A 27,643-nucleotide genomic window follows, 5' to 3' on the forward strand; every position below is an offset into this window, starting at 1 on the left:
TATATATATATATATATATATATATATATATATATATATATATATATATATATATATATATATATATACCGTAATTTCCGGACTATAAAGCACACCCATATATAAGACGCACCCACTGATTTTTACAAATATTTGTATTTTGAACATAAATAAGCCTCACCTGTCTATAAGTCTACACTAATGTACTTTACATAGGCTTTAACGAAAGACACGTTACACACGGTGTAACAGTTAAAATATGTTGCGCTTCCTTTAGGAGCATAGCGGTATTTTCGGAATAGCTTGCCACTGCATTTTTCCGCTATTACTGCATGTGTGCAAGACCGAGGAATATGTCCTTAATATTTTCTGATGCTCATTTCTAAGTTTCTTTGACTAACCCGTAACGCTGTTGCCAAGAAAAATAAAAAAGCACGAGTTTTGGAAACCTGTCTGTGATGCCCGATGCCGTGCAGCTCAGAACACGGGTGAGGTGCGTTTTTTCGTTTCCGTTCGTAAATTTCATTGGTCTAATGTTATGGGGTTTAGTTTTTTGGCTTGAAGTTTGTGAAATCGGGAAAAACCCAGGAAAAATTCATAAATTAGCCTCTTCGTTGTTAAAGAAATGGGGAAAAAAAAGTAGCGGCTTATAGTCCGAAAAAATACGGTAGACTTTAAATACTAAAGCCGTAAGCTGAATTACATCTACTCGCGTTACACAGATACATAGATAGATCTATCTAACACGAGTAAAGGTAATTTGTTACTTTCCACCTCTGCTTTTAGCTAGCAAGGCCCGAATGCTAATATCCTATTAGCATGCTAGCTAAATTATAGGCCATTCAGGTGCTTGAAAACCAAGTTACAACTTATGCACATAGGATGGTCAGTATTTTCTACAGATCTCATTTTCATCCCTGTCCAGAAACAGCATTGTTAATTTCGTTAAGGGAGATAAGGCACAGTGAATTTGGATCAGGGAGTGTCTATAAAACGGTCATTTTTGATAAGAGACCTGATATAAACACAAACAAAGCACACTGCACCATGAGCAGAGACGGCGAAAGTACACACATCCTTCACTCGAGCAGAAATACAGATACTTATGTTTTAAAAGGTAAAGTACTTTTTCACTCAGCTTAAAGTGAAGAAGTTTGGGCTCTGAAATAGCATACAAAAGAATTTCTAATGTTCTCTAATGAATGTATTTAGGCTGAACAGCCACCATATAGAACACAAGTAGAGTAAAGATGATGATCAGGTGATCAGGAACGTGTCTGATCTCAGTCATGTTTACATCACTGACACCCTCTGTCTCATCCATGTTAACCCCAGACTTCTTGTTGCCTTCTGCTGCGCTTGTGCTGAATGATCAGTCAGTGTGGAACCATATAAGCATTATAGAGTACTCAAGTATTTAAATAGTGTATATTGTATTGTAAATTCTATAGTAAATAAGCCACTTATGCACCTCTGGTTAGATGCTAACTGCATTTCACTGTACATGTACCTTGCACAATAACAATAAAGATGAATCTAATTTAATATCACTTATTAGAAAATATTTGAACTTTATTAACCCCCTGTAGTTCTTTATTTCATTAAGTATGTTAAATGTAATGCTTTTTCAACACCCTATTCCACAGTTCATCTCCAGTTGCTGTTATAATAACCTCCGATAACCTCCTGGGAAGATGTTCCACTAGATTTTGGAGTGTGCTTTTGAAGATTTGTGTTCATTCAACAAGTTTGGGTCGAAACTGTGTGAAGGCGAAAATGTCATTTTTCGTCATCCATAGACGTCCAATTCAACTCCAACTTTGGCGAAGAACCACGTACGGTGGGAAAGTCAGGTGTCCCAATACTTATGCCCCCTATAGTGTGTATACGAAACGAGTAAACACGTGCACGTGATCGATTTTTTTTTTATCAATTTATCTTAATGATTTACATTTGACTTAGATAAAATGTCAACACCCACCGATGCACTAAAACGAGCTGAAAGCGCGACGCATGTATGTAGCGCCCCCTGTAGAAAAATCTGTGTATTGACATTTTAATAAAAACAAATCCAAACAGATTTTCTTTTTTGCAAAGGTTGTTTATTCACTTCTATGCACTGATGCACACAAAATCAATTTCATTTCAGTGGGAAAATATTACTGCTACTTTTCAAAAGTCAATTCTGGACCAAAACTGTCCTTAGACACACTATAAACCGCACTCATTCTTTCTCTCAATGTGAAACACACACAGAAAATCGAATCCATTGAGTCTGGACTTTTACCAAAGAGTTAAATAAATTGAATTTTACACACTTCCAATGTAGTCGATCAGCCAAGACATGTTTAGTACATTGGGGGGGCGCTGACTTTTGTCAATCGTACTGACAAGTATAAAAGGTGTCTTTTATACAGCATGATAATATTCCTATAGCAGGAGAGCAAAAGGCTAGCTCCATGAATATAAGGGTTGGAGTGGAAGATCTCCTGCTATAGAGCTCTACCCTATAGATCACCTTCGGGATGAATTATTTTCACCCTGACCGCACCCCAGGCCTCCTCAACTCACCTACATCAATACCTGACTAGCTAAATGAGTGCAAATCTCCACTAAAATCTAGTGGAACATCTTCCCAGAAGTGTGGAGCTCATTCTCACAGCAAAATGGGACTAAATGTGGAATACGATGATAAAAAAAAAAAAAAAAAAAAGCATACTACTCAATAGGTGTCCACAAACTTTGGTTGCGAAATAAAAACACGTCATCTCGTGCTATTTCACGAAAAACTGTACAACAAGGAACTTTTACGGAGCCCAAAAATATGTATTCTGAGGCAAATCTGTGCTGTTTAATGCAGTTTACATGGAACTGAACTGGAAGTCGTTACTTCTCAGCAACTCGTAGAAACGTGTCTTAGAAACGTGTCTCGGCTGGTCGAATACGTCCGCTGTGTAAACTTCACTCTTCGTGCTACAATGTTACTTGGGTCACAGAGTGATACTGAAGCAGTGTGTAAATACACACACACACACACACACACACAATGAAATTAAACGAAAGCACTAAAGTAAAACTAGCGCTTAGCACCAGACTCGGATAAACATCAGACATGTAAGACTTCTTACATAATATTGCACAGGTTAATAAATCGAGGCCTTGCGAGTTATAAGGTTCATGGGAATTACGCTCTACTCGAATTATTCAGCGAATAAAGAACGAGCCGCAAAAAAAGCGCCAATTCTTTCCGATTCGGATTTTGCGATCGCTACAAAGCTCTGTCGCCGGAGACTTTACATAATTACGATACGGAAACATTGTGTTAGTGAAAACTTCAACATGCTGCCCGTGTTAGCTACTGGTACCGACGATAACGGATTCGAACGATCGCGTCAACCTGCGATGTCATTTACAACGTTAGAGCTGCTGTTATGGAAAATCCGACTAATCAGAATCCAGAAAATAAAAAACACCACACGTTTATGGCGTTCGGAAGACGTCATTATCCAGAGCACCTGAGTGTAAAGGTGAGGGCAGACGCTGGAATTTGATCTCGAAACTTTCCGATTAGAAGTCCAACCTTTCAACCCCCTGAACCACCACTTCCTTTTTGCGATTATTGAGCGGTAAACAATATCTGAAACGAGCAAAGCGATTCGCTCCTTTTATAAAAAATAAATAAATAAAAAAAACGTGTCAGGACCTTATAACTCGCAGGTCTCCAAAATATAACCGATTCACGTTTTCCACGTTTTTCCAAAAGAACTGATTTCAGCCCAAGCAAAAAAAAAAAAAAAAAAAAAAAAGGGGGGAGAAAACCTCTGGAAAAACAGATTCTCCTAAATGAACATCGTATTTGGAAAAAATGTTCACACTCCACCCCAATCTGGATCTAATGACACCTTTCTAATCGTGAAAGTAAACTCGAATATCTGATCAAACGAACATGAATGACCTCGGAAGCGGCGAAAACGTAATTGGAACTATTTCATAATACGTAAAGTTGCTAAACTGATAAGTGCATTTTATTAAAAATGTTATATGAATAGTAGTATTTAGATTAGCTACATACAGATGCTGGTTGGCTCTGACGGGATGCCAGTTTTTACTGATTGGTGCAGTACACCAATATATTATATATATATATATATATATGCTAATCTCATAAACCTATATTATGTTCACAATTGAACATATCGAATGACATATGCTGCATTTAAAATCTTTGCAATTTTTTACGTTTGGGGCGATTGTTGTTTCACAGCTTGGCGAAGCTCCGTCCTTCTGTACTTCTGAGAGACTCTTGAGATGCCCTTCTTATACCATCTTACTGACTTGTTGCCAAAAGAAAAACCCCTAATTAGTCCTTGTAAGCACTTCCTTTTGCAGGTTTTCTGTTGCCTCGGTCTTAAATTCCATTCATTTTTTAAATCCGTTTCTTTCTGAACACGGTTCCGTTTTTTAATTGAAACAATTATATGTTCGATTGTGAATAAAATTTGGCTTTATCAGAGTTGCAGATCGTTATGTAGATTTTACACAGTGTCCCGATTCTATAATATATATACTGCCGCAATTACTTATATAATTCACCCAAGTATATAATTATAGTTATACAATCACTTAGATAATTATGTGAAAAAAAATGCGTGTTGATAGCGGCGACCAATCCTGCATGCTCTCGTTCATGTAAATTGCTTGCGCTCGGGGCGTCTGCTCGTTATCCGTCTGCACGCGGATTGTTTGCGGTTTATTCACCGCTAAAATAGAATTGCATCTAAAGTAAAACCAATAAGGAAACTTTTTTTCTTTATATATATATATGAAGGTCACTCGGCGTGCTCATCAGATATCCTAAAGCGTGTCATTCTAAAAAACTGAACGCAATTTATTTCAAGATAAATGAAGCCCCAACGTCGTGCAAGTGCATGCGTCAGCCTGTTCAGCAGTCCAGGCCGATGTAGTTGAGCAGGAGCTCGAGGGCGTGCACTTTCTGGTTGGCCTCCTCGATGGCGCTGTAGGTCTGAACGCTGCTGCTGATGTGGTAGCGGATGTCGTCCACCAGCGGGATGGAGTCGGTCTCCTGGCGTGCCGCCACGCTCGCCGCGTCCTCCCGGATGAGCTCGGCGAACTCCGTCCTTTCCACCAGCTTCCCAAAACACAAACGGAGAAAAAGATCAAAGGCTGCATCCATTACGCGGTTTAGTTATAGCATGGAAACGTGATCCCGCATCCCTGTCCTGGAACCCCATGTGGAACGCACCCGCTCGATGATCTTGGCCATGTACTCGGTGCATTGGTCCTCGAGGCGCGACAGGGAGAAGAGTTTGGCCGTCTTCCACATGTGCAGGACGTTTTCCTCGTTGAGAAGCGCGGCCAGGGTTCGGCCGCACAGACGCTTCAGACCCGGGAGCAGGTACATGTCGGCTACACACAGCACCTCGTACACGCTATCGTGGGACAGCTGCAACACACAGGCGGGGGGTTTATCCAATGTTAGGAACACACACAAATATGGGTCTTTGTACGGTTGCCTGGTTACGTCATCTTACAGAGTTTTTTTTTAAGGCTTTTACACCTAAATACTGAGGACGCAGCAATAAGCCTGAAGAAGTGTTTACAGATGATCATTGTTGGCTGTTTAGGGAGCTACAAGAAACTCTATTCTAAATCATTTTGGTAAAGAATGTTCTCATTTCAACACACCACTAATCAAAGACACAGAGAGACAATCTGCGAAAGTATTGGAACACCCGATTTTTCCACTCGTATGTGGTTTCTAACTAAACTCTTACCACAAACCTGGAATTGTAGAAGACGTCTTTAGATGGCTGTAGCATTCGATTTTCCCTTCACTTGAACTATGAGTCTCAAACCCGTTCCAGCATGATGATGCACAGAGCCAGCTCCATGAAGATATGATTAACAAGGGGTTGGCGTGGAAGAGATCGAGTGATCTTCTGGAGACCTCGGATCTCGATCCAACTGAAAGATTTTTGGAGGAATTAGAACATATGCACACACATGGAAATCGGGGTCCTCTCAGATACTATTTAGGACGGATGGTAGGCAGTGCTGCTATTTTTTTTTTTCTGACTTTTACTCTCTACTCGACTACATTCACGATTCCATAGATGTACTTTTTACTTCACTAAATTTGAATTGGCATCAACCGCAACCTATTGCATTTCTGCAGTGGCTTCTTTATTCTGCAGAAGAGCCGATATCGCCATCTACAGGGTAATAAAGGTACTGGATGCAATTTTGCGCTGTATGAAGCTGCCCTACGTGCGATTTTTGCTACGATTTGATTGTCTTAAGACAAATTTAGAAAATCCCAATCGATTCCTATAATCCTGGGCTAAAAAAATCTGCAGTCTTCAATCGCCGGTTTGTTTACAGACAGCAGATTAATGGCGGCTGTGTACATTTTTTGAGGGAGTTGAGAAGGTGAGGAGGCCTAGGAGGTGTGGGAAGGTCTATAGCAGAAGATCTTTCACTCCAAACCATGTAAAGCAGATCTTCATGGAGTTTGCTTTGTGCACAGAGGGCAGCGTCATGCTGGAACAGCTTTGGGTCTTGTAGTTCAAGTGAAGGGCAGATTCACACCCTAAATGATTGTGTGCCTTCAGCTTCGGCGATAACAGTTTGGGAAAGAACCACATCTGGCTGGGAATGTCAGGTGTCCCAATACTTTTGTCCAGATGTGTATTTATACTTTTACTCGAGTGTGAATATCAGGCAAAGGTAATCCACGACTTGGTTTGAGGTTCTCGCTTGAAACATGCTGCACCAACCTTTCTTGGTGTGTGTGTGTGTGTGTGTGTGTGTGTGTGTGTGTGTGTGTGTGTGTGTGTGTGTGTGTGTACCTGTGTGTTATCGCTGTAGATGTAGTAGAGGATTTTAGTGAACAGCTCATGAGATAGATCATGTAGTGTGATGACAGGAACTTCAGGGAAAGACTGCAGGGTTTCTCCCTCACTGAAATGATCTTCAACTAACGCCTTGAAGTAATCGCTACGACCACAGAAAAACGCCTGTGGACACACACACACACACACACACAGACACACACACACACACACACACACACTTTCATTACTTGCCGTTTTCAACGCCGGAATGGGTTTTTAACCAATCGGATAAACATTCAAATGAATAAAAGTCTGGATATTCGCAGACCTTATGACACAGGAAGTCGTAACCGTCCACCCGGAAGCAGATGTCTGGGTAGCTCGGAAACCTGTCAGTCAAATCGAAAGGGAGCTGCCCGTATCCGACCTGAGAAATCGCATCACATGCAGTTTAATCGGATAAAACAGTACGCGCTCGTGAGCAGGTCTGGAGGGGTGTTTGTGCCTCACCCTGAGATCAGAGGGTAGAGCTCCGTCAGCCAGCAGAGCCATGCCGTCCTGCAGCTGCCAGTCGTGAGGATCCAGAGTGAGCACCTTCACGCACGTACCGGGCTTGTTGAAAACTGAGAGAGAAAAGTGTTAGACCACAAAAGCCATAAAAATCGTTTATTAAGATTATTATGATTCAAATTTATTGTTTGTGGGGGTTTTTTCCCCTTACTTAGCTGGTAAAGCTTTAAAGTTCATCATTTTACCTGCAAATTGAGCTTAATTACCAGAGAAGACATTATTTGAGGCCTTTTAAGACTTTATTCCAAATGCTTGTTTTAGGTCAACGCCAACACTATAATTTACAACCTAAAATATGAACACACTTTTTCCTCAATTCTGCTGGTTTGTAGCTCTGGTTTTAAGATCATTTCACGCAAATTAAGAAAAGCCTACTTATTATTACAAATAATAATTATTACCTAGCTACTTTTAAGTTAATTTGGCTAAATCGACGTATTTTAATGCTTCTTTGAAGATATATTGTTCTTTTCTAAAGTTTAGATATGTTTTCTTGTTTCAGCGAAATCTTACCGAGTGTAATTATTGTACTTACAGATCGTTTGACTGGTTTCTAAGTGCTGGGTTACTGATCGACAGGTTGGGGGTTCAAGCCCCGGTATCGCAAAGCTGCCACTATTGGGCCCTTGAGCAAGGCCCTTAACCCTCCGTGCTCCAGGGGGCGCCATATCATGGCCGACCCTGCCCTCTGAGCAAGTCTGGGATATGTGAAGAAAGAATTTTACTGTGCTGTAACGTATATGTGACCAATGAAGGCTATTCTAATCTATTCTATATTAAGGGTTCGCATTGCGCCACGTCACACACGTGAGGTTGGAAACGCGTCAGGATTTCCGTTACGGGACGCGTGAGACACGTGTACGGGTCATGATATTCTAACACTCAAACGGCGGCGAAACTCTCACCGAACTCCTGCACCTGCTTGCACTTGACCTCCAGCTCCTCGATGAGATCGCTGATTTTGCACTGCTTAGCCAGACGCTTGCAGTCCTCCACGTAACTCACGTCAATGTCCAGACGACCTACAGAGCGCAGAAACCACATGCCGAGGGGGTTTGAGATACCGTGAAACGTGTTATTCTTCCCTGTCAATTACCCTGAGATGCTCACCGGTATAGAAGTACTGCAGGATTGCGGCAAACGCAGCCGGGTTCACCTGGTAACACACACACACACACACACAAAATCAGCTTTACAATTTAAACTCCCAGAGTATGTAAGGGCCTTGCTCAAGGGCCCAACAGTAGCAGCTTGGTGGTGCTGGGATTTGACCCTCTGACCCTTCGATCCAGAGTTCAATGCCTTAACCACTGAGCTACAACCTTCCCCGGAATAAAACAAGGCCAAGGAGGAGGTGAGGGAAGGCATGCAGGTGGCTGGTTTGAAAGAGGCAGATGATCCTCTGTAGCGACCCCTAGTGGTTTTTCTCTTAAAATGTTACCTCAAAACTGGAGGCACTGGATGGAAGTTTCCCTTCACTTGAACTAGGAGATCCAAACCTATTCCAGCATGACACAAAAGCCAGCTGAAGATATCACTTTCCATGGGTTGAATCGGAAGATCTCCTGCTACTATATAGAGCTCTGACCTCAACCCTATTAAACACATTTGGGATGAGTTTGGGACATGCGCCCCTGCGCCTATTAATCCTACGTCAGAACCGGACTTCGTGGCTGAATGAGCACAAATCTCCACGAGCACACTCCAAAATCTAGCGCAACCTCCTCCCAGAAGAGTGGAGCGGACTAAATGTGAAATGGGATGTTCAAAAATAGAAGCACATACCAATCTTATGATCAGGTGTCCACAAACCTTCTCTGAAGTGGATGTGTCGAGGTCAATTTCTGGACTGAGACGACGGATAATTAAGTCATTAAGCAGGAACCCCGATCCAGGGGGAAGATCGTTTTAGGTCTATGATGTAGATTTCCTCGGGTCATTTCAGATGTGGCCTCATTTACGAGGAAACGCAGAGGAAAAGTTATAGGAAACTTAGTTGAAAGCGTTACTGTATAGCTGATTGCAAAAGGTTGTACAACCCAAGAAATGAATGAAGAGGAAAGATTCTAAATCTAATCATCATCGATTTTTTATTTTTTTTTAAAGTGAACACGTTTGCATTGGTTAAAAAAAAACGATTTATTTACATATAATTATTAATAGATGCGCTTTACTTTTATTATTTAGAAAGTGACCAATGATCTGCGACAAATATTTGATACGTAGATCGATTTCTCGTCGCTGAACCGTTTCTCGAGCGTGTTCTCTCGGCGCCGCGGCTGCTACGTGAATACGACGAATCGCAGCGCTACGGAGACCGAGGATTAACATGGCAGAGGTAGAGCTGTAACTTCCTGCAGACACAACAGGAGAAGAACATCTGGCTTCGTTTCATCTTTTGTCTTTTGCATTACAAAGTTTGTGAAAAGAGCTGTGCGTATCTAACGTATCGTATCGTTGACTAGGTATCGAATCGCTTCGACCTCAGTTATAGAGATGCGCATCCCTACACGTGAAACGTCCAGTGGGTTTCACATATTTTATATTCATAAGAAGCCTTAAAATAGTGGAAGGGGTTTTGCAAACATTACTTTTGTTTCTATGCAACAAACACAGTAAAAACACATAAGAATGACTGGAAAAAGTTCTGAAGTCCAAATGGGACTGTTTTTTTTTTTTTGTCTGTAACAGAAGAACTTGTGTAAGACGGAGAACAGGAGAGAAGATGTGAGCAGATTCCCTCACCCCGGAAGTGAAAACTTAATGGTTTGGGGTTGTTTTGGAGACTCATCAGACCTGACTTCACCGTACAACGAGAACAACATACGAAACTTACGCCTGCGTTCTGTAAGCGTTCTTTAGAGATCAAACCGTCGTCTGAAGTGATATCGTGAAGTGATCGTGAATAGGTCACCGCACCTAAAACCTATTGATTTGTTTTGGGAGGAATCGGATTACAAGAAAGAAATTTTAGCTGAAGGTTTGTACGAAACTGTGGAACATCCGGAGGTTTATAGATTCGTTTGGTCAAAGTGAATCTTCATCGTGTTAAATGAGTAAATTTGTGGCATGGAAACAAAAGGAACATGCACGTGTCTTTGAAAAACCATGAACGTCTCATGCACAGGCGCTGTGCAATTCTCTCATTTATACAATTATAGGGTTAATAGCCTTGCTCAAGGGCACAGAAGGTCATGAGCCTGAATTCCGGCGTCGCCGAGTCCCCAGTGCGCCGATATCTGATTAGAAGTCCAACATCTTAACACCTTTGGGGATTTTTGTGTTTTTTCCTGTCCATTATACGTGTGTTTAATTCGATCTCCTGGTGCTCGGATATTCATTTGGTTTGCGTGCGCACACACACACACACACACACACACACACACCTATTTTTGACAAGCAAAAGCAAAAGCTGCATTCAAATGTCTCATTTGAATTAATCAAATCAAGGAGTCGAAATGAATCAAGTGAACCACAGAAGTTGGATCTGCTCTGTGCCAGCGTGATGTTATTAAGGGATAAGATCCTACAGGACTCGGAACATCTCGAATAACGGCATTCCGAAAGTGTGTTGTGTGAAACGGAGCCCACCAGGGGATGTTTGAGAGCGATCATGGTCTTGCCCCTCCACTTGGTCTCCAGCATGTGGGCAAAGTATTCACAGCGGGCGCTGAGGATGCAGCGGTGCGTGCGGAACATCTCACCGTGCACCATGAACGTCACGTCGCTGTATGATCCCTGCTCCAGTAACCTGAGTGTAAAGTAACACACGCACACACACACACACACACACACACACACACACACACACGAAAGAGCGGCTGTTGTTAACCAGGAGCTTAGCTGCAAACTTCAATTACACTGTTTGGCCAACCGTCGCATCCTCGCGTGTAAAAACAAACAGTACGTGGTGTCAGTGATTCGCCTCTAGAGGCCGCTCTTGTAATCGAAGCAGATCGGTAACCGGAAAAACTATCAGTATGAATATTTGCAGATACTTCCAGCAATCAGCATCGATTAACCGTTCGAAAAATTCATCCCAAATGTGTTTAGTTGGTTCCCATTTCCGATCTGCTTCGATCACAAGAGCGGCCTCTAGAGGCGAATCACTGACACCACGTGCTGTTTGTTTTAACACGAGAGGCTGCGCGCAGCATAGAGAGCGCTGTAAGTGTTATTTATTGATTATAATCACCACATTTGTTATTTGATACATGAATGTTGATTTCATTCAGCAGATTTTCATGATTCAGTACTGTTTTTGTTAAAATGTAAATTCTTAATGTGGAAAGTGATGTCCAAAAACCACATCTTATCTTATCTTATGCTCAGGTGGTCACAAACTTGTAGTCATAAAGTGTTTTTTTTTTTTTCTGCTGAGTGTCTCTTTGCAAATAATTTGAATAAAATAAATTGGATCTGGATGTACAGTATGAGTCTGGGCATCATTTGAGAATGTGTCTTTGTAGATGTGTGGTTTTAAAGTGATGAAGATTCACTCGGTCATACAAATGTGTGTGTGTGTGTGTGTGTGTGTGTGTGTGTGTGTGTGTGTGTGTGTGTGTGTGTGTCTTACGTCTGCAGGAACTGCTCATAGTAATCGCGCTGCATGGTTTTAGCTGTGATGCGCTTGTACTCTTTGAGCAGGCGGCGTATTGAGTCGCTCAGAGCGCCATATAGACATCGCTCGCCATCGAACGTGTTGGCTTCACACTTCGCTCCTGATTGGACACACACACACACACACACACACACACACACACAGGGACAAACAATTCAAAAACCAACTCACCAGACCTTGTGATTTCGCATCATTTTTACTTGTTTGATATTTACCGTTGGCCAACAAATACTGCACCAACTCCTCATGTCCACAGAGGCATGCATAGTACCTTGACACACACACACACGCACACGCACACACACACACACACACACACACACACACACACACACACACACACACACACACACACAGACACAGACACACACAGCAAAAAGAAACAGTCATTTTCAATGAATCATTGCTTGACGATTAATTATTGCTGCCGAGGGCCTCAGAACCACAAGGGGGCGCTGTAATTTTATATGGATATGAAAAAAATAAAAAAATTAAAATTAAAACAGCATGAAGCAAAACCGTTGACATGAGCTTAGAGCCAGCTAATGTAAAAAAATAAAAATAAAAAATTTTTGATGAAGAAAAAAAGAGAAAAGAAAAAAAGTCAGAAACATGTGTGTATATATATTTCATATAATAATAATAATAATAATAATAATAATAATAATAATAAATAATATTAACGACAGCAAGAAAAAAGAAGAAGAGCAAAAGCAAAAATTCATTAAAATGAAAAAGAAGAGGAAGGAGAAGAAGAGGAAGTCAAACTAAAATAAGAAGAAAAAAAGGAGAAGGAAGGGGGATAATAATAATAATTATAATAATAATAATAATAACAACAATAATAAATATTAATAATACAAATTAATGTAACATAAATGTGCTGCTAAATCAATATTAAAAAAAGTCAAACTTCTGAAAGCTCCACCTGATTGGCTCAGACGGTAGTATGACATCATAACGATCTGTCACGTGACCAACACTAATTTGGATTCTCCAATTACACTTTCAGCTCTTATATATTTTTTATTTTTTTTTTAAAGAATGAAGTAAAATTTAAAGAAATAAAAAAACACTTTCACTTTCAGACCTGTCGAAACAATCTGGTGATCAAAAATCATTATCATAAGGAGGTTTTGGACTTACAGAGGCGTACTGTCCCAGTTATCTCTTATGTTCAGTTCCACATCCCTCTGTTCAACCAGGTACCTGAGAAAGTAAAAACAAGACGGTACACATTTCATATCGTCACATCTGGAATCAGGTTGTAACATTAGTAAGCAAAAACATTGTATAATTGATGTTGTAGGCACAGGAAGTGTTTTTTTTTTGTTTTTAGTCATAAAGAGTAGTGAAGAGATGCAGAGACCAGGTCGATGCTAACAAACAGATCTGTCAGTCTCACCTGCTGACTTCCTGCTTCTTTCCAAAACAACAACTAAAGTGCTACGCATTAAAACACCGCTAAATGTAACATTTACCAACTACAACGTAAATGTAAAACAACGCTAAATAAGCTAACAACCACCGAAACCCCATAACAACAACAAAACCACAACTGCGATCACAAGTCACCTTTCCAAACAACAACTACACTTAAATGTAAAACAATGCTAAAAAAAAACAACCACAACATCCATCTGTCCACACTCGATAATGACAAAGCTAAACACCACAACTACAATCACAACAGTCACCCATCCAAACAACGTTAAAGGAAAAACAAAAACATCTCTTGACACTGAATAACAACAAAACACCATTCAAACTACCAAAACTACAATTATTAATCACATTTCCAAACAACTACAATGTTAGATTTAAAACAATGCTAAATGAAACAACATCTCTACACACTCAACAATAACAACAAAGCTAAACAATTACAACTGCAAATCCGCTTCCTAAACAACACCAGGTATAAATTAGTGTTAAATGCAGCAACCACAACAACTCTCTCTCTCCAAACTTTCCTAGAAACAACAATATGAAATGCAACATCAATTAATCTCAAACAATGCTAAATAAAGAAATCACAATCACAACAACAACAAACATCACCTAATACAACAGTAAAGTCAAATGCAAGACAAGTTTAAAAACAAAAACTAAAAAAAAAAAAAAAAAAAGAATACAAACAATCATGACAACAGTCGTGTTTTCACTGTAAAGAAAAATACAATAACTGCAACAGCAGTTAAAAAAGAACTCTGCAACACCCCAACAAACAACATTCCAAAGTCAGCAACACCATTCTAAACTAAAATACAACATCCACCATTCCAAATTCAACAACAATGTTATCTGCAAGAATTATACCCAAAACTGTTGCAAAATCAACAACTACAGCAAATACAACACCAACAACAACTACACCACCACCAACAACTACACAACCAATAACAAAAGCTATATCACCACCTTCAACAACTACATCACCAACAACAACAATAACTACACAAGCAGCAACAACTATATCAACACTACCATCAACAAATCTTTATAGCATTCAGCAGACGCCCTCATCCATAGCGATTACAACTGAGCAGGTGAGGGTTAAGGGCCTTTCTCAAGGGCCCCACAGTCGCAGCTTGGTGATGCTTGGATTTGAACCCAGGACCTTCTGATCCAAAGTCCAAACACCTAACCACTAGTCACCACCAACAACAACTACATCACCAACAACTACATCAACAACAAAAACCACTACACCACTAACAACTAAACCATCACCACCAACAAAAATAACTACACCACTAACAATAATAACAAAAATAGCACCATCGCCACCAAATACACTACTCCAGCAACACAACAACAACTACACAACAGAAACCAACAACAGCAAAAAGGTCAACAACTAAACCACCCCCAACAACTACACAACAGAAACACCACTAACCACTACACCAACAACACCATCAAGTACACCAACAACTACACAAACACCACTAAGATCTACACAAACAACTACACCAACACAAACAACGACTACCAACAACAACAAAAAGGTCAACAACTAAACCACCTGCAACAACTACACAACAAAAACACCCCTAACAACAACAACTACACCAACAGCTACACAAACAACTACACCAACAACTACACCAACAGCTACACAAACAGCTACACAAACAACTACACAAACAACTACACAAACAACTACACCAACAGCTACACCAACAGCTACACCAACAGCTACACCAACAGCTACACCAACAACTACACTAACACCACCCACATCATTATCTTCATCATGGACCTCCAGGCAAAAACCAGAACCGAAACCAACGTAATTCTAAAGAAATAACAACCCACTAGATGCAACATTCAATAACAACTGTCCAAATACAAACAAATCAACAACCTCCAACTACAACTACAACTACTACAACACACACACACACACACACACACACACACACACACACCTCACTCTGGCAACGTCGCCCTTCCTGCAGCTCGAGAACAGGTCACTGGCGTCCATCTCCGCGTTGATAACGGCTCTCTGCGATGCATTGAAACGGCCCGTCGAGCGACAGGAGACGCGCAGGCGTAGTTGAACGACTTTTTCCCGCAGCACCGCCGGGTTCTCGAGCTGCAGCTACGCCACTGGCCTGAACTTTCAGCCACACGACAACGACAACAACAACAACGACAGCTTCTTAAACCACACCCGCTTTCCGGGTTTAGGCAGCCAAGCTCCACCCCTGCACGCACCGATTGGTTAGAACTGAAGTCACGTTTCTGAGCAGTCCTCTGATTGGTTACAGCAGCCTCTAAAACAAAGCTGACGCACGAACCATCCTCCGTGACATGCTTGTTTTTTTTTGTTTTTTGTTTTTTTTAATTTTTTTTTTATAAAATGGAGCGCTTTGTAATATTTGGGATGAAATAAGGATAATATAAATATAACAGTCTAAATTTTGAAGGTAATATAAAAAAAACGTGGCGACATGAACGCTTGTCCAATCATAGTCAAAAGGGCGGGGCATACCGGAATACGGGTGGGAGAACAATGTGGTGGTGTGGAGTTATTTTCCAGTTTGTTCTTTCTTTTCTAGAAGATTAAAGAATCACATAAATTAGGGTTGTGCAACTCCATAACCGATGCTGCATACCGATGCATATCTTGATATGATGCATTGAAGTGATAAGATGCGATATAAATCACCCGATTCTACAAAATGCGATTCAATAAAAAAACAACTATGCAATGCAATTTAATATGGTACAGAAAGTTAACTTTTATTTGTTTCAGACACACAGCAAATCATTAATTTACTTAAGTGCCTTTTGACATCAACAGTCCTAAATTAAATAAACCCAAATGATGAAGATGCAGCTCTACCTCTGCCATGTTCATCTGTATTCTATATCACTCTCAGAACACGCTTTGGTCTCCGAAGTGTTGTGATGCGTCATATTTACGTAGCTACGTGACCGATACCGATTCCCACCTGTCATTAAGAGATCGGAGGAAACCAGAGAACCCGGAGAAAGACCTACATAGAGATTTGGAGAACTTTTAAAAATGCTAATTTAACAATTACATTTCCAAATTGTGCGATTTATGTCAGAATTTAAAAAGAATATCCACAACGTATATTTAACGATTGTGTTGGCAGACCAAATTATTATCATTATTATTATTATTATTATTAATTAAAGATTTTGAATTTTCCATTTCAATGGAAACATTTTGCCAGGCAAGTACACAATAGAGAGGTTAAGGGCCTTTCTCAAGGGCCCAGTAGTGGCAGTGGAAGCCGGAGGAAATCCCAGCTCTATCCACTTGTTCTCACTACATTCTACAGAGGGACCATCGAGAGCATCCTGGGTGCCCACATCACTGCCTGGGTTGAAAATTCTCGTATTTTGGGGAAAGCTGAGAAGATCATTGAGATCTCTTTTGAATGTATCATGGACATTTACACCACACGCTGAATCCGCCATCCACTAAGTATTTTGTCTGACCACACACACACATCCCTCACACACATATTTCATTCTCGTGCTGTATGGAAAAGTGGTGGCAAAGCTTTTGGGCTGTCATGACCACACTGGGGAACTCTTTCTTTCCTCAATCCATCAGACTCCTCAATGTAAAGAGACTGGACTGGACACACACACTTTCAAATACACAAATTTTTTTTTATTTGTGGGCAATTTCTTAGCACTAACACACATTTAGCATTGTATACTGGTCGTCACTGCACTTATACTGTGTTGGATGTCAGTTTGGATATTAGTGTGTGTGTGTGTGTGTGTGTGTGTGTGTGTGTGTGTGTGTGTGTCTTTACACTCCTGATGAATGCGCAGCGTGTGGCTGAACAGGTTTTCCCCATCTGAAGAATGCACACACCTTTTCACTTTGCACCAGACTTCAAACCTGCCCCCAGACACACACACACACACACACACACACACACACACACACACACACACACACACACACACATACCACACCCCCTGACTGCAAACCTATAAACCCAGCGTCCATGATTTAACAACTTCTACACCAACCTCGCCACCATCTCCATCTCCCTTGGTAGCCATGAGCAGCTGGAAACGCATAAACACGGTACGCAAGGTGCCGAACTTCAGCAGCCGCTCTCTCGGCTCGCAAGCTGGTTCTGAAAGGACCATTTCACGCTTAGGAAACTCGTATTTTGGGTTTGGGAATCATGCTAGCCCTGGGTCCTCCATCAAAGCTGTGGTAGTGGATAAGAGACTCTTGGAGCCACTGCATCTGGAGCTCGGGGCGAACGTTCATGCGATCAAAGTGCAGGAGAAGGAGCAGATCAAGAGCCTCAATGATCGCTTTGCCTCCTTTATCGATAAGGTAAGAAGACACTGTCTTGTCAGCAAGAAAAGTTTGTAAATACCTGGTGAGGAAAAAGGTTAGCAAAGAGTTAAGGGCCTTGCTCAAGGGCCCAAAAGTGGCAGCTTGGTGATACTGGAGCTCGAAATCCTGACCTTCCGATCAGCAACCCAGACCCTAAACAATGAGATTTCTATGTGTTTTTTTAAGGTCCCATCCCACATTTAGTCCCCATTTGCTCTTATAATGACCTCCACTTCTCTGGAAAGATGTTCCACATGATTTTGGGGTCTCCTCCTTGTGTGTGGTACTGAGTAGTAACGAAGTGACGCTTAAGCTTCAATCACGATGCGATACTGAATTGCACCATTGTAGAATTGTGGCTTACATCATGATGCTCTTGAATACTGATATTTTATGCTGAAGCAACAGATAATGCAGCTGATGAGCTCATCCAGACCAAGTCATCTCCAAGGAAACCTTTTTTTTAAAGAAAGGTAAATTTTACCCAATGATTCTTCGTTGTTCTTTGATGGATGCTGGGGAAACATGTTTTAGAGCATCGTGTGAAAAAGGCCTTTTTTGTTTTGTTTTTTTTACAATTATACAATATAAAAATGTATTGAAACACATGACCTTTGAAAGCCATATGTGGTTCTTTCCCAAACTTTTACCACAAAGTTGGAGAAACACAATTGTATGGGACATTCTTAGAGGTGCTAGCATGAAAATTATCCTTTACTTGAACTAGGAGACCTAAACCTGTTCCAGCAATGCTTCTTTACACAAAACTAGCTCCATGAAGTGAAAAACAATGTTTCTATAAGTTGGAGTGGAAGATCTCCTGCTATAGACCTCTCACCTCAACTCTATTGAACAAATTTTCCACACTGACTGAACCCCAGGCCTTCACAATGTTGAATGAGAGCACTTAAACTATTACTATAATGAAACCATTGGGTCCATGAGCCAAACACACATACACTATATTGCCAAAAGTATTGGGACACTTGACCTTTCCTGCTATATTTGGTTCTTTTCCAAACTGTTACCACAAATCTGGAGGCACTCAATTGTACAGGAGGTCTTAAGATGCGCTGGAATAAAATTTTGCATTCATTGAGCTTAGACATCCAAATCTGTTCCAGCATGGCGATGCCCCTGTGCACCAAGTGAGCTCCTTGAAGATCTGCTTTACATGCTTTGGAGAGGAAGATCTTGAGTGGCCTGCTATAGAGCTCTGATCTCATCCCTACTGAACACCTTTGGGCAGAATTGAAACGCTGATTGCACCCCAGGCCACCTCACCTACATCAGTACCTGCCGTACCCTTGTGACTGATAAACCCAAATATCCATAAGCACACTCCAAAATCTAGTGGAACATCTTCCCAGAAGAGTGGAAGAATTCATAAGAGTAAATTGGGACTAAATGTGGAATGTAATGTGCAAAAATCACATACTGTACTTATGACCAGTTGACACAATACTTTTGACAATATAGTGTAAGTATATACTCAGGAAGGCATATATTAAAATGTATAATCAGATCAGCAGCACTATTTCCATTTTTGTTAACCCAGTACCCATGTTGTGTCCATGTTTGCTGTTAGTCGGCTGTCACAACCTTGATATCTGTGTCTTCAATCTCAGGTGCGTCATCTGGAGCAGCAAAACAAGATGCTAGAAACGAAGCTGCAGCTGTTACAAAGCGGCCCCAAGACCGACCCGGATTTCGAGTCTATGTTCAGAACGTACATCCTCAAGTTACAGTCTCAACTCAACACCTTGGAGAATCACAAAGAGCTCCTGAATGCTGAACTCAGGAGTGTTCATTTGCTGGTGGAGGGCAACAAATACAAGTAAGACACTTTATGGAGAAAATTAAACACATGCTCAAAAAGCATGGCGTAGTGCAGGGTGTATTTTTTTCAGCGGCAGACAGTAACGAAGTAAATGAAATTCGTTACTGTACTTAAGTAGATTTTCCACGTATCTGTACTTTATTAAAGCAATTCTATTTGGGGAGACTTTTACTTTCACTTCACTTAATTTCAAAGTCAAATTTTTGACTACATTTTGCAAAATCAGTCGTTCCTCTGTATTTGAGTGGATAAAAACTTAAAGCACGCAGCAATCCGCCAATCAGGGTCGAGCACACGCTCTGTTCTCAACTTGTTTTGATCGCCGCTTGGTGTATCTACTGATCACCAACATACAGTTCAGCATCAGTTCAACAGCAAGCAGAACATTTAGAGAGGAATAAATGATGAAGAAACTCCAGACTCGAACTCGCCACAACACACGTGACCTCGTTTGTAATATAATCAATCAGTGTTCGAGTCATTAATATCATTCTATTAATAGATCAGTGTGCTGAGAGTCACATTTGAGTCTTTTCACATAAACTGAGTTGATTAAGTAAAGAGTCTTGTGACAAAATGATAATAGGAACATTATAGTTATCATAATATATCATAATAAATCATAATATTTTTGGATACTGAAGTACATTTGAAAGCAAGATCTTTTGTACTTTTACTCAAGTGAATGTTTAAAGGGACACTTTTACTTGAGTCATATTTTATCTTGTGCATCTCTACTTTAACTCAAATACATGGTTTGGGTACTCCATCCAACACTTTTCTTTCTTTCTGATTCATTCTCAAAGTATAACAGAAAGTGCTTCTACATTCATTCTAAAGGAAATAAGCTAATGCTAATAAGCTATGTGGAAACGTAACAACCCCAGCTCTTTTTCTTCTTTTTGGAACACGAACATTAGGTTTTTGTGCATTCGTTATTACAGATAGCCAAATATACTATATGGATAAAAACTATTGTAGGTGGTTCTTTCCCAACCTTCCAACCACAAAGATGAAGGCACACAAATTATATAAAATGTCTTTTGATGTGCTAGTATGAAATTTTCCCTTCGCTTGAACAAGGAGACCCAAACAACCGTTCCAGCATGACAATGATCCTGTGCACAAAGCAAGCTCTATTAATGGTTTTCATGGGTTGAAGTGGAAGATCTCCTGCTATAAAACTCAAACCCTATTGAACACCTTTGCGATGAATTTTTCAAGCTGACTGCACCCCCAGGCCTGCTCACCTCACTTACATCAGTACTAACTGGCTGAAGGAGCACAAATCTCTACAAGTACAATCCAAAATCTTATCGTTATTAACAGCAAACGTCCAAAAAGCATATATGAGTCATATGATTATGTATATAAGATCCATAAATGAACAATTAAGAAGATTTAAGATCTTATTAAGTATGATTTATTAAACATTATTCACGAACAAACAAGCTGGTTTTATTTACGATTATTTAGGCGAAGTTTAAATACAAGTGGAATCACCTCGAGCGAAAGAAAAAGGTATGCCAGACATTTTTACTCTTTGACGCACATTTCTACCAAAGGCTGGTACAACCTGTTCGATTTCTTTATTTGTAGTTCAGAGGAATTGTCTGTGTTGTTTAAGCGTATTAGGGATTAGAAGTATGCATCAGGAACTGGAAAAATGTGGTCGTGAGCTCGGAAAATCTCTGATATGTAATCTCTGAAATCCCTGAATAGTCTAAAAATCTCTTATTCATAGAAATATTCAGAGCTTTTGCACCTATGGCACTCAATTGTCTTCCGGTGCATCTTGCTTGCTCTTTGAATGTTATTAGTGGTTTAAATGTTTTGAAATGGAAGAAGCCTGACTCAACCCTTCCTAGAGTTGGCAGGTGGCCATCTGGGCCAAATTTAGGCATCCAGGGAAAGAAGATTCTTGGACAGGGAGGTTAGAAAGAACCCAAAAGTCACTCTAAAAGAGCTTTAATGTCCTGTGTGGAGATTTGAAAACCTGTTAAAGAGACAACCATTTAAGCAGCAGAGAAATGAATCAGACAGAAGACAGACGTTTGTGTTCTTCACTCTCCAGTGTTCTGTATTGTTTAAAGATTTATAATCACACTCTTGGGTTTCCCTTTTGAGTCTGGTTTCTCTCAAGGTTTCTTTCTCATAACATCTAAGGGAGTTTTTTCTTGCCACATTCTCCATGGCTAAATACACATCGTTCAGTTTAACTGTTAAATTCTGTAGAGCTGCTTTGAGACAATGTCTGTTGTGAAAAACGCTATAGAAATAACCTTGACTTGACTTGACTTGACTTGACTTAAAAGGTCAGAGCAAGGTCTCTGGAAAAAGGTTTCTATGGTCGGATGAGATTTAAATAATTTTTGAGCAGAAGAGCAAACACAGTGTCTAGCATATACCTACATACAGTGAAACATGGTGGTGTCAGTATCATGTATGATGGAGCTTCTCAGGGACAGGAACATAGATAAAAATTGGTTGGATAGATAAATGTAGTTGAATACAAAAGCATCCTTAAACTTTTTATTATTTTTTTACAACTGAGCAATTGTGGGTTAAGGGCCTTTCTTAAGGGCCCAACAGTGACAGTGGGTCCTTGGTGGTGCTGGGATTTGACTTTATGGCCTTCCTATTTAAAGTCTATCACCTGTTCCACTGAGCTACTATTTCCTCCTACCGCAGCACTGGAGAGGCTTCAGAACAACTCTCTGAATGTTTTTGACTGGCCAAGCCTAAGTTTAGACTTAAACCCCACTGAACATCTATAGACTGACTTGAAGATAGACAGACGTTCTTTATCCAGTCTGACAGAGCTTGGGAGTATCTGATCTGCCATCAAGAATGGGATGAACTGCCCAAATCCAGGAGATCTATCGAAGACTTGTAGATTCCAATACGAGTGCAGTTTTGGTTTTAATGTAAGAATCCAACATTTTGACTAAAATCCAGTTTTATGTACATGGGAGATTGGACATGTATTTTCTTAGAAATACTGCCATTTAAAAAGATCTCTGCATTCAAGATGAACATACACACCCATTTCCTTCCCTACAGGTATGAAGAAGAGATTAACAAGAGATACAGCGCAGAAAATGATTTCGTGTGTTCAAAGAAGGTATGTCATTTATCATGACACAAATAAATATATATCCGTAGTTCATTATTAGATATTGGTTAATAATTGTATGTGTTTCTTGTTTGGACAGGACGCTGACAATGGCTACTTGGCTAAAGCTAGACTAGAGACGGAGCTGTCTGTAGTTCTACGAGAATTGGACTTCATAAAGGCATTGTATGCACAGGTAAATGATTGTTTTTCTTTCGATCTGAGTAGTGCTCCTTCTCTCCATCTGCCTCTCTCTCTTTCTCTTTGGCTACATGTCTCTCTTTCCAAACAGGAAGTGTGGGAGCTAAAAGAGCAGCTGAAGAACACCTCAGTGGTGGTTGAGCTGGATAACAGCAGGCAGCTGGATATGAAAAAGGTAGTAAAGGAGTTGAAGAGTCAGTATGACGAGGTCTCAGCAAGGAGCCGGCAGGAAGCCGAGGCTTTGTACAAGAAAAAGGTAACAACCCCCTGTGGCCAAACTTACACATGGCCAAACCTTTACACATACATAACATATATGAACAAAAGTACTTGGACTGTTGAATTTTCCAGCCATATGTGGTGATTTCCCAAATGGTTACCGCTGAGTTTAAGGCACACAATTGTAAAGGACGTCTCTGGATGCGGTAGCAGGAAATTTTCTCCTGAAAAATTCCAAGAGAAACTTGAAAATTGTGCGGGAACCGGGCAAATCTGCCACAGAGACGTTTGATGTGACATTCATTTGTCATATGCTACAATGAGTTGTTCAAGGTGTTTTGAGCGGCGCTTTAAGAGCGGAAGAACATCACTGGAAGATGACGAGAGATCAGGAAAACCCAACCCCAGAAAATGTGGAAACCGTTCCATATTGTGTATGAGGATCGTCAAAGAACATTCCACACAATCTCACTTCTGCGTCCACCCTACTTGTCAGATTTGGCTTTTGCGGACTTTAACCTTCTTCATGAAGATGAAGATCCGGCTTAAAGGCCACCTTTCGTAAATAAATAAAGTGTTTTTTTGTAAACAGAGCGAGTCTCAAAACTTTTTTGATACCACCTCGTTTGCTTTACACCGGTTGGATTGGAAGATCTGGGGTGTCCTCTTACTTCAAACCTATTGGAACACTGACTGCACCCCAGGCTTTCTCACCTCACCTACATCAGCACCTAACTTTACTAACCAGCTAAATCTCACAAGCACACTCCAAAATCTAGTGGAACACCTTCTTAGAGGAGTAGTGGTTAGCAAATAAACCAAAAGTGGAACAGGATGTTCAAAAAGCACAATCTTAAACTAACTTTAGTCCATATAGTGTATGTGTACATGCAATAAATTGAATCATCTACAGTGGTGTGAAAAAGTGTTGAGTGGACCAAGATTCCTCCACGGCGCTGTAACAGACTCATTGCAAGTTTTAGCAAAAGCTTGATTGCGGTTGTTGCTGCTAAGGGCGGCCAAACCTGTTATTAGGTTTGGGGGGCAAACACTTTTTCACACAGGGCTATGTAGTTTTGGATTTTGTTTTCCCTCAATAATAAAAAACCTTCATTAAAAAACTGCATATTGTGTTCACTTGTGTATCTTTTACTAATATTTAAATTAGTTTGATGATCTGAAACATAAACGTGTGACAAACATGCAAATCAGGAAACACCTTTTCACACCACTGTGTATTTGTGCATGTGTTTTTTTTCTCTCTCGTCAGATTGAGCTGGCGGCGTCCCAGGTCGAGCAGCACAGCTCAGAGTTGAAGGGCAGTAAGAGTGAAATTGCCAAGCTGAAGAGTCTGATCACAAATTTGCAGGCAGACATAATGGCTGTTAAAGTTCAGGTAATTGCATCATTGCATCAAACTGGCAGGGAACTCCAGAATTCCAAACTTCCAGTCTGCACTGCATATGCTGGATGTGTGGAATGAATGAAGTTCACACTGCTGTTGGTTCCACGTAAAGCAAGTTGCAGTTGTGAGTTTAGCAGTAACAGTAAGATATAGAAAGTATATATATAAATTCTATAGCTTCGGCTAGTTTATAAGAAAAAATAAATGCAGTTTCCACTCCTTGAAATCTGATCTCTCATTTACTCAACTCAAAACTCAAAAGTCCCGGTTTGACTTGAACGCCCCTTCGATATATAAGAATGTTTTGGAATGAATCAATGATCACGTCCGCACCGATGTTAGCGTGAATGCTTTTGTTAGCTCGAACATCTGGTTGAGAAAAGTCAGAAAAGTTTACCGCTCCTCAGAGGAGGCAAAGGAATGCGGAGAGAGAGTGCAAGAGAAAGAATAGCGAGTCGCGTGTCAAAATTTAACTGCCACACATATCAGATTTAGCATGTGCATTTAATTGGTGTGTGTGGGTGTGTGGGTGTGTGTGTGTGTCTTTGCAGTGTAAGAGCGTAGATGAACAGATCACGGAGGCAGAGCACTGTGGTAAGGAGGCACTGTTTGATGCTAGGAAACAACTGAAAGAACTGGAGGAGGCACTGCATATAAAGAAACAGGACATGACCAGGCAGGTTGTTGAGTACCAGAAGCTGCTGAACATCAAACTTGCACTGGACATTGAGATTGGCACCTACAAGAAACTTCTGGAAGGAGAGGAGATGCGGTGAGAGAAATATTACTAAATACAGAGTGAATTGCAGTGAGGCTGCACTTTGAGGCTTCCACTCATAGCCTTGACTTACTGTATGGCTTTTTTAAATGGATTATTAATTAATATTAGGTGGTAACGTAAAATGATAAAAGAATGATTTTCTATGTGTGATCCATTAGAATCGGTCCAGAATCCGTTACCCGTTTCCTGACCGTGCCAAACACCAGTGAGTATTTTGCATTCGCTGACTCAACAAATATCATACAAGATAAAATTCAGACAGACGGACTATATGGGAAGCCTGCCCATAACATTCTATGTGCTTTTTGAACATCTCGTTCCATATTTAGTCCCTGTTTGCTGTTATGATTACATCCACTTTTCTGGGAAGATGTTCCACTAGATTTCATGGAGATTTGTAATCATTCACCCATTTGGGCCTTAGTAAAGTCAGGTACTGATGTAGTTGAGGTGAGGAGGCCTGGGGTGCAGTCAGAGTGGAAAATTCGTCCCAAAGTTGTCCAATAGGTTTAAGGCTCAGAGCTCTAAAGCAGGAGATCTAACTCGTTTAATGCATATCTTCATAGAGCCGTTTTTATGCACAGGGGAACGGACATGCTGGAACAAGTTTGGGTCTTCTAGTTCAAGTGAAGGGAACGTGTAATGGTAGCACCTCCAAAGAAGAACCACATACTCTATAGTTGAAAAAGATGTCCAAATGATGGTGATGGTGTCCAAATACTTTTGTCTATATAGTGTATGTGTATAGTGTATTGTAGTGTTTTTGTTTTTTTTGTTTTGGTGACTGAACATCTCCACAGTGAAGCATGATGGTGGTATCACTCACTCAAAAACTGAAAAATGGTGGAATTTAGCCAGTAGAACAATTCAGGGCATAAATCAATGATTATCAAAAGCTCCATTAAAGTCAACATTGGAGAGAAAACATGACAGTAAGATTCACTCCATGTGACATTTACCTCAGGGGATGAGACACGAACTCAACCAGATTTTTCTGTCTTTTTATTTTTTGTGGCTGTTTGCCACAATTCCTGAAACAGGTTTTCCCAGACGGTAACAAATTTTTCATACAAACTCAAACTTGTGATTTTCTTTTTCAGGTCAACAAGAACCTGTGAAAACCATCACTTGCACCAGCATCTTCGTTAAGATGATCAAGACTTAAGACAGCAACTACGACTTTGAGGCTAAATCAGAAAAAAAAAAAAAATAATTCCTCACATGTTTGAAGATTCATTTCTGATATACTATATGGACAAATGTTTGTGGACCCCTTTTTGAACATCTCATTTGGTGCACGTAGATGTTCTACAACATTATGTGAAGATTCATTCAGACACAAGGGTGTTAGTAAAGTCAGGTAGTGATGTAGGTGAGGTGAGGTGAAGGCCACTCAAGATCTTCCATTCCAGCCCTTGTAAAGCATATTTTTATGAAGCTGGCTTTGAGCAGGTTTGGGCTGCTAGTGGAAAAATTCATGCTACAACATTTAAAGACGTCCTGTACAATCGGTCCCCAACAGTTCCAATACTTTAGTCCATATAGTGTATGTAGTTGTGAAATTGAGTGTTTGTGGGTGATGGAGTCGTGAGTGTGATGAAGCATTTTTTCACCATTGAACACTTTTTTCTGGTACTTAGTAAAGGATAATCCACGGCTAAGCGTGCGTTACATGATTTTTTACACGTGAAGCAGAGGGCATCAAAAGGCTGTAAAGCACACGTAGCCTTGAATCATCCCACATATACCATGTTCATTTGCTAGCATTAAAGCTGTTGTTGATGTCTGCAGTGACCGAATGAAAATGGACTGAATGGTTAAAATGACCAGTTCCTTCTTTACAAGTTCATCAAATTCCATCTTCTGCTTTTATCCTGATCACCAAATCAGTTAAATATCATCCAAAAAAACATTTTTCATGACATTTGAATGTCCCATTTCATCTTTCATCTTTATTTGCTCTTATAATAAATTCCACTCTTCTGGGAAGGTGTTCCACTAGATTTCTTTCACATACGAGGTTTGTGGTCATTCAGCCAGTCAGGTACTGCTGTAGGTGAGGCGAGGAGCCCTGGGGGTGCAGTCAGCATCAAAAATCCATCCCATTTGTGTTTAATGAGGTCAGAGCTCTAAAGCAGGAGATCTTCCACTCCAACCCATGGAAAGCATATCTTCGTAGAGCTGGCTTTGTGCACAGAGGCATTGTC

General features: G+C 40.5%; 2 protein-coding genes across 3 annotated transcripts; one reads left to right on the forward strand and one right to left on the reverse strand.

Moving 5' to 3' along the window:
• Window positions 1-2,059: 2,059 nt before the first annotated feature.
• abtb1 (ankyrin repeat and BTB (POZ) domain containing 1) lies at window positions 2,060-16,197 on the reverse strand. Its single transcript, XM_083555007.1, has 12 exons — window positions 15,459-16,197; window positions 13,171-13,233; window positions 12,240-12,295; window positions 11,980-12,124; window positions 10,995-11,154; window positions 8,514-8,559; window positions 8,309-8,425; window positions 7,344-7,456; window positions 7,162-7,260; window positions 6,849-7,016; window positions 5,243-5,443; window positions 2,060-5,128 (listed from the first exon to the last, which is right to left on the reverse strand). The coding sequence occupies exons 1-12, from the start codon at window positions 15,512-15,514 to the stop codon at window positions 4,922-4,924; spliced, it is 1,431 nt and encodes a 476-aa protein (XP_083411133.1). The 5' UTR covers window positions 15,515-16,197; the 3' UTR covers window positions 2,060-4,921.
• LOC310733616 (keratin, type II cytoskeletal 8) lies at window positions 16,197-27,425 on the forward strand. Of its 2 annotated transcripts, XR_014535830.1 has the most exons (10): window positions 16,197-17,872; window positions 19,504-19,712; window positions 22,779-22,839; window positions 22,931-23,026; window positions 23,123-23,287; window positions 24,521-24,646; window positions 25,207-25,427; window positions 25,595-25,641; window positions 26,537-27,103; window positions 27,134-27,425. XR_014535830.1 is itself a non-coding variant. In XM_083555020.1 (9 exons), the coding sequence occupies exons 1-9, from the start codon at window positions 17,585-17,587 to the stop codon at window positions 26,599-26,601; spliced, it is 1,278 nt and encodes a 425-aa protein (XP_083411146.1). In that variant the 5' UTR covers window positions 16,197-17,584; the 3' UTR covers window positions 26,602-27,425. The 2 variants fall into 2 exon arrangements, 1 of the variants encoding a protein (XP_083411146.1); XM_083555020.1 differs by having other exon boundaries at window positions 26,537-27,425.
• The last annotated feature ends 218 nt before the right edge of the window (window positions 27,426-27,643 follow it).

The sequence above is a fragment of the Silurus aristotelis genome, assembly GCF_946808225.1.
Source record: "Silurus aristotelis genome assembly, chromosome: 11".
NCBI lineage: Eukaryota > Metazoa > Chordata > Actinopteri > Siluriformes > Siluridae > Silurus > Silurus aristotelis.